This window comes from Arvicanthis niloticus, chromosome 1, assembly GCF_011762505.2.
Source record: "Arvicanthis niloticus isolate mArvNil1 chromosome 1, mArvNil1.pat.X, whole genome shotgun sequence".
NCBI classification, from domain to species: Eukaryota; Metazoa; Chordata; class Mammalia; order Rodentia; family Muridae; genus Arvicanthis; species Arvicanthis niloticus.
In genome coordinates, this window is record NC_047658.1 from 29,121,234 (window position 1) to 29,134,355 (window position 13,122).

Sequence of the window (13,122 nt, forward strand, 5' to 3'; positions counted from 1 at the left end):
TTTTTTATATAATGCAATCTCATTAAATAAAATTTAAATAAACCTGTATTGTAATTATGGAAAACATGTCAGTTGCTAAAGATGTGAAAAGATAACAAGAAGAGAGCAGAAGAAAGGAGGTGTAGGTGAGAATAAATAAAAACTAAGTGATTAGCCAGATGCAAGAAATATGAGACCCCTTAGAGTCTATGGGAGGGCAGATGGGTGGGCAGCAGTCCATGCTTCAGAAAACCAACATGTAGGTTTCATGCCAGTCTTGCAGAATATTAGTAAGTGTGACTAACTACTTTAAACAATTTTCATCTTTGAGAATCAGGGAAAGAACACAATAGGAGAAGAAAACCCTTCAATATGCACACATTTATCAAAACGAGATACCCAAGTATTATATATAAAATAGCTTAGTGTTTGTTTGCCCATTGCCTAAGGGCATTCTCCCACATGCTTTAAATTCTTTAAATGACTTCTAATATCCAATGGAAGTTAACACTGTGTAAATACTTGTTCTTTTTTGTATTGCCTAGAAAATGACCAAAAATCAAATTCTGTGCTTGTTCAGTACATACCCAATATTTTCTCAAACATTTTGAACTGTGGTTGCTTGTATCAAAGATATAGGACCTGCAGACATGGAAAGACAACCATATTGCCCTTCATGTCGACATGTGCTTTGAACTAAGAGAGACAAACATAAAAAGAGGGCAAAAACAGTACAAGACACAGGAAGGTTCAGGTAGGTGTGCCTCACACCTCTCTTCCAGAAAGTGTTTGCTCTCCAGCTATCAGCAACATAAGCCAGCAGTCAACGACTTCTAAAACAGCCTCAGCCACAAAAAGCTGCCTGGCCCTCTCTAGCCACATTTCTTAATGAGGGCTTCTATTCCTGCACAAAACATCAGGACAAAGAAGCAAGTTGGGGAGGAAAGGGTTTATTCAGCTTACACTTCCACATTGCTGTTCATCACCAAAGGAAGTCAGGACTGGAACTCAAGCAGGTCAGGAAGCTGGAGCTGATGCAAAGGCCATCAAGGGTTGTTACTTACTGGCTTGTTTTCCCTGCCATGCTCAGCTTGCTTTCTTATAAAACCCAAGACTGCCAGCCCAGGGATGGCATTACCCACAGGGGTCCCTCTCCCCTTGATCACTAATTGAGAAAATGCCTTACAGCTGGATCTCATGGAGGCATTCCCTCAACTGAAGCTCCTTTCTCTGTGATAACTCCAGTTTGTGTCAACTTGATACAAAACCAGCCAGTACACCACAATTTTTCCTAGAAGGCAGACCATGGCTATATAACAGTTTCCTGGAGAGATTTAAACCTTCCACGTTGGAGTTTTCTCATTAAGATAGCAGCATGCTTACAGGGAGGGCAAACCACAAGCTACTGGAGCTTGGATAGCAAGCAACTCAAAATCCCCCCTCCAGGAGGTCCCTGAAAATGACCAGGTTCACTAGGCCTCCCCTCCCCCAAACATATGTAAGCTAGAAATATTGCCAAGAGTCACTCTCAGACAAGATGAGCTGCCGCATCAAGGATCGGGTCACATGAACTACCTAGTAGAACAACCAAGCTGTTTAGACAAGGCTCCAGCCAACTGAACTAACTGCAATGGCCACTCCTCAAGCTGTTGAGCTGTCTGCAGGTTGGACATTGTGCTTCAGCTTTGTGATCCATTCTGTTCGGTGATTCAGCTGTGTTTGAGTCAGTTGTGCTCCCTGTAACTCCTCACTTATATTTCTGTCACCCCAGGATAAACTGTGTTGGGTTTCAGAGCTATTTGTGGTCAGTTCTCTGTCTTGGATGAGTGATGCTTGTTCATGATTCCCCAGAAAGAATGTCACTCACCACCCACATGCTAGCCAGTGAGGCAGAAGCCACACTTCCATAGCATGTGATCTGACTTGCTTCAGAGTTTCAGTATGGATTATCTGAGGCTCTGCTGAGCGCAGTGTCATTGTCTTCTGTCTCACCTCACTTCTTCCTCCTTTCTTGGGAATAGGCACGGAACAATGAAGAATATAGCCTGTTTTCTGAGTTCTTAAAGTTTTCTCCATTTCTAGTGATGATCACCTCATAGTGATACATTCCCACTAAGATGCTCATTCTCATTTAGTCCGTGAGTCTGACACTCTGTCCAACCTGCTTGATAGAATGTTACTTTCACACAAAGAGCCTTTCCAGTGTTGGGGTAGGGCACAGCACTGGGGAACAACTCATCATCTTGGTGTCCCATATGGCTGACCAGTGGGACACACTCTGAGAGTGGTTAGTCAAACTATGTTCTCTATTTTTGCCCCACAGGCCTAGAAAAGAACAGTTACACAGACCCTGTAACAGTTCAAGGACATCCTGTTTCAACAAATGTTTTTCCAGCACCCCACAGATCATCCACAGCAGCCAAATCATTGATGTCCCCCCACACCATAAAAACAAACTCAGATAGCCACTGTGAAGATGCAACAGGCATAGGAGAAAATATTCAGGACAGTCAGATGTTAAGTGATGTCATGGAACTTTTAGACTTATAAGGGGAAGCCAAGGCAGCCAAGAAAGTTGCTTGTTGGGAAGAAATACAGATGGTGTGGAAAGATGAAATTAACCAGCCCACCTCATATTACTGGAAGATAGATGCTTTCAGGCTGCCTGAACTCTAAAGCGCCACATGGTGATAACTTGGATGAAGAAGCTCAGTGTTAGCCTATTTTCACAAACTTTCACTTAGGAGGGGAGACAATTTAGCACTTAGGCTGTACTACATCTCCAAGCGGGGGTCCTATTGCCATCCTTCTGTCTCCCAGTTACTGTCACCCTGTCTCTCATACAGCCAACTGGATGTGGATGAGGGACTCTGTGAGTAGCATAGAGCATGGGGAATGGACTACTAGCCTTGGAAAAAAGGAAAGTCCATGGTAAGGTCAGATTGACAAGCAAGGGCTGACCCAGACATAACTGGGCCAAGCTCCATAGGGTAGAACCAGATGAACTCCATGGAATGGAAGTGCACAGGTTTGTCAGCTGGTGTGGTTCAGGACAACTAACTATTCATGCACGACTCAGTTTGGACTCCCCTTGGGCTTATTTCACAGAGGATAGATTATAATTTTATTTCAATCTTCTCCTGAAAACACTGATATCACCTTCTCTCAGTACAAAGGACTTGCTTAAATGTCTGTTCTGTGCATAACGTAATCAGGGGGTTATCATCTGTGGTTTTATTTTCTGTGCCTATACATTTTCTCGTCCCCGCAGAAGTGATTCAGCTTGGGATCCTGTGCTGCTCTTTTCCTTCAATTATTCCTCAGATTTGGGCGAAATCGTGAGTGCGTGAGTGAAACATACAATAAAAGATCATATGAATGTGTGACACTTCACACTACTACACTTGCTCACAGCTGCATGGGCCAAATCATTCCCTCGAAGTACTGGGTCATTTTGGCTGATGGGTAACTTCCATTATACAATCCACCCTCTCTGAGACATGCTGACGAGCTCAAAGAAGATATAATGCATGACCTAGGGATAAAAAGAATGTGCTGTGGTTCAAACTAAGGTTAAAACCCAGACACATCATCCCTAGAAAGAATTGTTTTTACCCAACTGACCAGTTTGAATATAAGTAAGTGAATATAATATAATAATTTGAATATAAGCAAGCCATTCACCAGACCTTTTACTTGAGTGAAATTTATTTAAAAATAGAAATTAGATCTTCTGTAAGAACCTGTAAAGAGCCTGCAGGTAAGAGGAAAGATCATTCTGGAGGGAGAGGCAGAAAGAGAAAAATCCCTGTTGAATATGTGGACCCAGAATTAGGCCCATTTTCTTGTCAATGAATCTCAAAAGAAGGAGGATAATAAGCCATCTCTTACCTTAATTTTAGCTGCTTCCAGGGCCTTCTTGCCATCCCAGGCCCATCCTCTCTTTGTAAAATAGTTGACTGTGGCAAATTCAATCAGAGCAGAGAAGACAAATGCATAGCAGACAGCAATGAACCAGTCCATGGCAGTGGCATAAGCCACTTTGGGTAGCGAATTTCGGGCACTGATGCTGAGTGTTGTCATAGTCAGCACTGTGGTCACTCCTGCTCGACAAGGAGAGAGCAGATTGCAACATGGGAAAAGAGATCAGTGCTAATTCCCAGAACTCCCTCCCCAAACATGAAAGAACATAGGCTTCTGATTCTTTAGTCTTAGCTAACCCCTTTTCCCCAGAATGACTCCTTGATTATCATATTTTCTGCAGTGAAAACATTGCTTATCTAATTGTCCCCACTGTCTTCATCCTCTATGATAAAAATTGAGGAGAACATGGATTGTGGTCTGACTTCTATATAACCATATCCCCTTTCATTGGACAAGTCGGGGAAATTGTTGGTACTTGCAAAGATGTTTGGATGAGTGGTTTGTTTCTGTGGGACTAAGGTACAAATGAAGAGTGTCAGTGACCTTCACCCAGGACTCAGCAGTGCGCTTCGTGGAGATTTACAGTGTACCTCAGAAGCAATGGGCTGAGACAGAATAATGCAGTGTGTTCCTTTCTTATGCACTGACCATAAAGAGATGCCGGAGATGTCTGAGTATCACTGTAGCAGGATAATACCTTCTCTCCTTAAAAGCAGGGGCAATATCCTTGAACCTGTTGTGGCTCTAGAGAAGCACTGCAGTTGTTTGGCTGGAAGGACAAATGACTTACAATTGGAAGATTTGTATATAATCAGCCAAGTGTCAGCCTCTGACCTAAGCTAGTTTCTGGAAGAGTGTACTATATCCACCATGCGGGAGAGCTTGAGATTTATAGGCACTTAGGAGTATACTTAAATTCTCATCCTGTGAAGAAATAGCCCATCTCTGGACTCAGGACTGGGGACTTCTACAGTCTAGACAGTCTCTCTTTTTGTACACTTCTGTGAACATAGATCTGTGTTTGGGATATGGCAGGAATGTACCTGTTATGGCATGAACTGTGATGCCCTTCAACGTGGCATACTGGGAATGTGCAGCCATAAGCCCTAGGGCTACCAAAGGTAAGGGAAGATTCCTAGATCAGAGTCTCCTTCACAAGCCTCAGGTATGAACCAATCCTGCCAGCCTTTTAATCTTGGGATCCCACCCTCCTGAGACAGCTACACTATGCTTCTAAGCAGATGCTGGTAAAACTCTGATACAGAAGCCACATGGAACCAGTAGCACAATGAAGCACTAGGAGCGAATGGTGGTCCAGCATCTGGGAAACCTGAAAGTCATAAAACATGGAACCAATGACTAAGGAAGCATTTTGATTTTATATTTTGATTTTTCTTAACAATACAGTGACATATGCTGAGTACATAGTTGAATACAGGCCTCAAATAGGCCTCTGCTCAGATCATTTAACATGTGATCATGTGTGGAGAACTTCCAAGAGGAAATCAACTATCACAGGCAGTGTGTTCCATTCTTTTACTAACCTAACTAATAAATGTCCAGTATGGATTTCATTAGGCTCATCAACTTGGTGAGTGAGTGCCTCCTGGCCACGAGTCAATCTCCACACCTTGATACATAGTCTACATTGAATCAGGGTAAGAAACTTAGTACTGGGGAGTAGAGTGATGAGCAGAGGTGCCCAGGGCTCTTGGGCTTCTTACATACTATCATCAAGATAAGGTGGATGCAAATGCTTTCCTATTGTGGAAGGAAAAACTAGATGTAGGAACTACTGTGTGAACTGTATATCACAGCACACAAAAATATGAGCCTCTGTTGTCGCAAAAGATATGAAAATTGCCCTTTAACATCCCTTCTGAACTGGGAGTAGAGTGAGTGCTGTGGTTCAGGCGGGTGTCAGCCCAACACCCCTAGTGTCAAAGGTTAGTTCTGCAGCTCCAGGTGATGAAGAGTGGCATATGGTTTTCCAGTCACAGGGAGGGTCATGCTCTAAAAGGGGTATTAGAGTCCTGCCCTAATTTGTTTGTCACTGTCCTTTTATGTCTTTAGCCTCTCTATATCTATACCTTTTTCTATCATTGCCCCTACCTCTGTCTCTGTCTCTGTCTCTGTCTCTGTCTGTCTGTCTGTCTGTCTGTCTGTCCATCTGTCTGTCTGCCTCTCACTCTCACTTTCACACACACACACACACACACACACACAAGCATGTGCATGTGCACATGCACACACAGGCACACGTGTATACTGGCCATGAGGTGAACATGTTTGCTACGATGTGCTGCCTTACCACAGGCTCAAAACAAACATTGGCAAATGCCCATAGAGTAAAATATCTCTAATACTCTGAGCCAAAGTAGATCATTTTCCTTTTAAGATTGGGTAACCCTGGATATGTGTTACAGTAAGAAAAAGCTGACTAGTGCAGTGAGCTTCAAGATGGGAGACACTCAAATCCTCTATGGCAAAGAATCTCCTAAGCTAGATTCTGCTGTGTCTAATGTCTTAGGGATACACAATGATGATCTCTCAAATTGTTCTTCAATAATATCAATACATAGCTATTTCCTCTGTATTGGAACATTCTTTCCTGGAAAGCCCATAAAACTTTGGAAGTTGCCCTGGAAACTTGAAAGTCTCAGGAAGTTTGAAAGAGAAAAGAGACAGACAGCTTATCAGAGTCCCAAGGCCTCTCCTTGAGGTTATATACACAGGAAGCAATTGTCAGGGGAGAGTAGGCTCATTATGGAACTGTCTGCATGCTGCCAGAGATGCAGCTCTCCTGTGTCATCAGCTCCTGTAAGTAAACCCCAACCTATGATCCTGTAAGTTACTGTGATAAACTCATTAGTTTAATGAGGTAGGCTTGGATGGAATAATATTTTTGGTGTGACATTGGTGTCTCAACTGGCATGAACAGACATTTCTCATGCCTCCCCCAAAATATCATTCACTAGTCACCATTTAGCTTCTGTTGAGGTTAGGTTCAGGGACCACCTCAGATTCCAAAGCCCATAAGCATTCGAGTCTCTTATATAATATAGCATGGCCTCTGCATGGAATCTTCAGGCTGTCTCTTGTATATAATGATCCCTATTTAGCTGTCTTACAATACCTTATATAATGTGATTATCAAGTAAAGAGTTACTATACTGTATTTTCAGGAAATAACAGCAAGACAAATAGTTTGTACATGTTTAGTACAGCATCAGTGTTATTTCAAATATTTTTTACCTATGGTTCTTTGAATCTGAGAATGCAGTGCCTACAGTCACAGAGGGCTGAAAGTGTTTTGTTCCTACCATGTAAAACACAATGTACTAGTAGTGTACATACAATGGAATGACTGTATTTTGATGAAGATCTTAAAGTAGTAAGCATTTTTTTAAAGAGAACTATATGAAAATTCAAAAATAGATGCCTGAGAAGCACTAGGGAAAGTACTAATATACCCAGCCCAAGGGAGTAGTTTGGTGGTAAGCTACTTGTCTGTCATTCTCAAGCATCTGTATTTGACCTCCAGTGCAAGAGAGGGAGGAACAAAAGGGGGAAGGAAGAAGGGAGGGATGCTGAAAACTTAAAATCTTCAAAAGATCTAGTGAGGAAAGGTTTTCAAAGATGGAAATAATAATTAAGCAAACAAATATTCCCTAAACTCTCACTCAAAGAGAAATGCTATTTCTTAATCTTAAGAGTTTAGCCAGTTGCTTAATTTGTTTCCAACGTCACAGTGAATAGGCAATAATAGAAGCAAGTAACTACATTAATCAACTTCCAGATACTGTCACAAAATACATGAGATAATTAACTTTAAAAGACTAAAGGTTTGCTTTGGTTTAAAATTTGGGGGTTTTAATTTATGGTCAGTTGGTTCTGTTGGTTTGGAGCCCAAGGTAGAATAGCTAGCCATGGCAGGAGCATAGGAAGGACCACCTCACTCGATAGCAGCTAAGAAGTAAAGAGACTAGAGTCCTTTCCTCTTAAACCCCTATATGGCCTGAATTACTAGGTTCCATCAGCTAAAGCTTCTAGCCTCCAAACACTACCAAGAGGTGAGATGATACAATAACATTTCCAATGTCTTAAAGCCAAACACCTGGCTCTCAGAACAAGCACAGAGTGTTCTACAAAACAGATGTTTGGAAGAATTGAAAACAGCATGGTGCTGTACAGCACATCCTAAGCTCTTGAGACATAACCTAACTGGGAAAAAATCCTGTAGCAAAAAAAAAAGAGCTTAGCCAGCTGCTGACCCACATAGCTTCCCCCTCTCCTCCTGCTAAATCAATAAAGACCCCTTAGTCTGCAAGAGAGGTTCTCACACTGCTTGGATGGTGTAAGCCTTTCTCAGGTTTTCCTGAATAAACCTGTCTGCTCTGGTGAGCCCATTTTCACTTCTTTTCTACACTGCTACCTGATAAGGATCACACCTTTAACACCCAGTTTAAATGTATCTGTGGCACTGGTCATTGTAGACACCTACGCCAAGGTCAGGCTTGGTATTACTCACCGAAAACTGTCCTAGCTGGGACAGATTCTCGATTTAGCCAAAAGGACACCTGGGATAAGATGACAGTCATGATGCAGGGAAGGTAGGTCTGAATGACAAAGTACCCAATCTTCCTCTTCAGGTGGAAATGAGCAGTCATGATTGTATATTCACCTGTAAATGCACAAATCAGGAAGATTAGTTCTACTCTCCAGGGCCAGGGTTACTGCTTCCCCTCTTTTGCCTTCACTCTCCTTATGCTATTTGCTTGGGTAGCTAGTAGTAGGGGATGCCTGAGTTTTTAATCTCTTTTTTTTTTTTTTGTATTTTGCTTATGATGGTTTTTTTTTGAGAACTTTATATATGAACCCTGCCTTATTTCTAAACCCCTCTTCCCATGCCCTCATCCTAAGGTCATGACATCTTCTTTAATTACTGTTGTTACAGCATGAGTATATATGTGTCAGAGGTGACCACAGGGATTGGACACGCTACACAGGAACTTGCCCGTGGAGGAGCGTAATTCTCCTTCTCTCAGCTTCCACTGACCACCTGCAGCTCATCTAGGGGTGGGAATTTCCTGTTCCATGTTGTTATGTCGACTGGTGTTGTCATATGCTGTTATTCAGGGAATCAGTCCTGTTGATTGTTCATGCATGCAGCTTCCTTGTCATATATAGAACACATTTTCTCACAGCAAACTAAGTATCCTGGACTTGTGGGTCTTCTTCCTCTCCCATGATTTTCCCTGGGTGTGGGGGGGTTGTCTTGACGATGAGTTAGTTGGATTGGAGATGGGCACCATGCAAGCTGCTTTTTTCTTTTTTTTTCTTTACCTTCCCCTTCCTGCTTTCTCTCTCTCTCTCTCTCTCTCTCTCTCTCTCTCTCTCTCTCTCTCTCTCTCTCTTTGTCTCTCTCTCTTTGTCTCTCTTTCCTTCCCTCTCTCCCTCCCTCTCTTTCTTCTCTCTCTCTCTCTCTCTCTCTCTCTCTCTCTCTCTCTCTCTCATACAATACATCCCAACTGCAGCCTCCTGTCCCTTCCCTCCTCCCAGGTCCCACCTCCTCTCTTCCAGTCCCACCTCCCCTCTCCCCTAGATCCACTGCTTCTCCCCCTCCCTTCAGAAAATAGCAGGCCTCCCAGGGTTGTCAACCAAACGCAGCTTGACAAGATGCAGAAAGACAAGGTATGGGAGCACAAATCCCCATATCAAGTCTGGATGGATCAACTAAGAAGGGCTCATAGGGGCTTACATAGACTGAAGTGGTAATCATGGAACTTGCATGGGTCTGCAGGTCCTCTGCATACATGCTGTGGTTTTTTAGCGTGGTGTTTTTGTGGGAATTGCTGCCTTGCTTTCTTAAAGGTCATTTCATAAGCAAATCTTGTGAACTCTAGCCTCTGAAGGGCTCTTGCTGGTGCATGCTTTTTCGGAGAAAATCAGATTTGTGTGTTTCATTAATCCCCAGTCAATCTGTGTCATGCTCCCTACCCCCCTCACCACTCTGCAGGTTATAGCAATCAGGATCTGAGGATTTAGCCTTTGCAGATAGAAATCAGGCATCCAGAGCTCTGCTGTGGATGAACACATCCTCCCTATTTCCCAGCTGTTGAGCTCCAGGGAGACAGGACCACTACTGTCTGCCAAGGCCTGGTGCTTTACCAACCCAGGTAGAGAGTACGGAAAAGCTATACAGGACACAGATCTGGGTAGCTCATTCTCTCTGCCATCCAGCAGAGACACTAGTGTCCTCTGTTGCTCTAAACTGGATTTCCTGGGCAATGCCCCAATGCCTTCTCTGGATTTACCTGGCTGTGTGGGAGGCAAGTGGAGATCTTCCATTTTTTGCTGAAAATGATGCCGTCCTAATGGTTAACTGGTAAGGAGCTATGATGGGTGGGCTATGGGTCTATGGGAGTGAGGCTTTCTGGATGAGGTTGTGTCTCCCTAGAGATAGAAGGGATGCATTAGATAGTCTGGAGACTTCTTCAGTGAGTAGTATCAAGCAGGTGTTGGAGCTTGGGAGCTAGGCTGCTGTGTTACTATGATCATAAGCAGAGTCTTGGAAAGATTCTCAGTGCAAACTCCACTTGTGGTCTTGACTATGAAGGTATAGTGGTCATTTGGCTGTGTAGATGGGGCATTGGCATGTTGGAGGCTGCTTAAACCAAAGCCTATAGTTTAGCAATGTAGGTGTAGATGTCCCCAAGATGTTTACTTATGTCAGAGAAAAAGGAACCACAGAGACAAGAGGAGGTAAAAATATGCCTTCTTACATACAGTAAAGGAGCCAGAGTTCTAAGTAGTGCCCATATATGCTGCAAGGTCGTGTGGTGTGTGTTTTCTCAATAGCTCAAGCCAGCTGAGAGTAGCTGAGAGACTGAGCAAGCTCTCATGTGGAAGAGAGAAACCAGGATAGAGAGAAAGATGGATATATGTCTAGTAGCAAGATCTTGTTCTTTTGAATTTGTGTTCCTTTATAACATATGAAGACAAGAAATGCCATTGAATATACAGTGGGATCTGAAATTACTATCTTTTGCATTCTTCCTGTCTTTGTTTGTATATTGTTTACTTCTGAGTTATTAGTAACAAAACTGGACAATACTTTTGAAAATAGTATCTTTGCAGAATGAAGGTTAGGACAGAGTCTCCGTTACAAAATTTCAAGAGATTTTATAAAACTAGTCTCAAAGGCAGGACCCTGTGTCAGCACCCCAATTTCTGCCATATAACTTTCATTTCATTTTGATAAAACCAGATGTGAAATTCTACTTCCTTTACCCAAGCCATGACACCTAAACAGGGACACTCCCCTCTCAGGCTCTCTTTCTCATTCAGGCATACCCAGTGAATGCACTGTGTTATTGGTAAGTAGGACTCTGCCCTGGCCTACACATGTGATATAAAGAAGGGCTTGCTCTTGATGTCTTATGTGTATCTCACCAGCTACTTGACTGTGACCAAACAGTAAGCTAAGCAAAGGATTCTTTGAAGTTCAGCCCACATTGCAATCATGACTTGGGCCAGCCTTTCAAACTTTTCATTCCTATTATGCAAGGAAACAAGCAACATCCCCTGTTATTCAGTACTGTCACCTGGTGATAGCTTGAGCCATGCTGGCCCTTAGCCAGAAGAGTCATGGCCAATTCAAGGTAGAGTATACAGCATTCCTTTGGCTTCACTATTCATGTTTTATCAGCTGAAGCCAATATGGACTGCCCTATAGAGACAGTATTGTGTTATTGACTGCATCTGCCTCCTTGTTTGTATCACCTTAGCCACTTTGTCTACTGCTAGTTTGATTTGCCAGTTTCAACCTCAGGAGGATCTCTGAGATGTTTAGGGAAGGAAACAAGAGGACAGTCAGCATGATGCATACCCCACTTAGCAGAGATTGCCTTGTTTCTCAGGTTTGGGGAAGGATATTATATAAGCTGATAACTGGGAATCCAGATAAGACCAACATGTACAGTATAGATGCCACATACACTATAGATCCTTGGTTCCCTCCATTCTTAGGTCACTGCAGCTGGTGCCCCTTTGTCAAGCTACACGGGAACCTATAAGAGGCAGAGTAGTTGTATGGGGTTTGTACTCCAACAGAGTGGAACATGAAGCCACAGAGGGTGGGATGCTCCTTAGCTCTCTTTACCTGTGCTGGTGCTGATGTTCTCAGTGCCTACTGTCTGCCCCATAAGGTGATACTGGTTGAGTCTAGAGCCATCTTCTGCCACCACCACAGACTTGGTGGAGCCATTGGTCCAAACATAGACAACTTCAGAATTAGGGTAGGCATCTGTTGGGAAAGGGAAAGAAAGTGGGGTAAGTACAGAGTGGTTTCCACTGGGAAGAACACAAAGAGGCTGATTGATAGAAGAGGAATGATGTTGAGAATCAACCTCTAGGGCTTAGAAAGCATGTAGGGCAGCACCCTGTGGGTTAGACCTTCCCTGCTTCAATAGAACTGATGCACCAAATATGGCACAGATTAAGCCAATTCTCATACATTTTCTCTTTACACACATCAAAAAATTAGAGTCAGCTCTGAGACAAGTGCCTGCCATCCCAGCAGATCTGTGACCTTAATAGGTCACCTATTTGGTATCAAAGTTCCATCATCTGTGGGATGGGGTGATGGCAGGACCCACACCTAAGATTTAGATGGCTGCCTGACTTACACAGTACCCAAATCTTCTTCCTACTCCGAACCTTCCCCGTGTACTGACCATGCTGTCCAGGATACAGGGCTGGTAAGGCAGGCAGAAGCTCTGTCTAAGGGCCTGTCAACTTGTCACTTACATGGGAAAAGGAACTGTGCAGATAAAATAAAAGCAATGGGATGGAAATCCAGAGATTATCTCAGATTATCATTATGGGTCAGTCCAATCAAAACCGTTTTCTCGACCAGGAGCCAGGAGTAGATTTGCAAATGAAGAAAGGGCTCAGCTGGTCACTGGCTCTGACACTGGAGGAAGGGACCACACCAAGAAGGAGGAAATGAGTCTTAGGTGACAGCTGACAAGGAGAAAAGGACCTTCACCCACAGCTACAATTAACTGAATTCCACCCCACCTTGAAAACCTGCAGGCCTACTCAGAACCTCCAGACAAACATGCAGCCCTTCCAGCACCACAATTCTGGCCTTATGAGACAGAGAAATCTATCAGGTACTGTAGACTTCTGGTTATAGGACTGTGGGGCAAAACA

At 43.3% G+C, this 13,122-nt stretch overlaps 2 protein-coding genes across 7 annotated transcripts in view; one reads left to right on the forward strand and one right to left on the reverse strand.

Moving 5' to 3' along the window:
- The window catches only part of Gabra5 (gamma-aminobutyric acid type A receptor subunit alpha5), a 92,522-nt gene that overhangs the window by 2,394 nt on the left and 77,006 nt on the right, over nucleotides 1-13,122 (reverse strand). For all 6 annotated transcript variants that reach the window (XM_034495995.2, XM_076935193.1, XM_076935191.1 and 3 more), the window contains 3 exons: nucleotides 12,068-12,211; nucleotides 8,435-8,587; nucleotides 3,871-4,082 (listed from right to left, as the gene is read on the reverse strand). In XM_034495995.2, coding sequence (XP_034351886.1) covers nucleotides 3,871-4,082; nucleotides 8,435-8,587; nucleotides 12,068-12,211 — 509 coding nt within the window. The remainder of the gene's footprint in view (nucleotides 1-3,870; nucleotides 4,083-8,434; nucleotides 8,588-12,067; nucleotides 12,212-13,122) is intronic.
- Nucleotides 10,058-13,122, forward strand: part of Gabrb3 (gamma-aminobutyric acid type A receptor subunit beta3) — a 389,323-nt gene continuing 386,258 nt past the window's right edge. Inside the window, exon 1 of the mRNA XM_034495967.3 lies at nucleotides 10,058-10,291. Within this exon, the coding sequence (XP_034351858.1) occupies nucleotides 10,194-10,291 (98 nt within the window). The 5' untranslated portion in view covers nucleotides 10,058-10,193. The remainder of the gene's footprint in view (nucleotides 10,292-13,122) is intronic.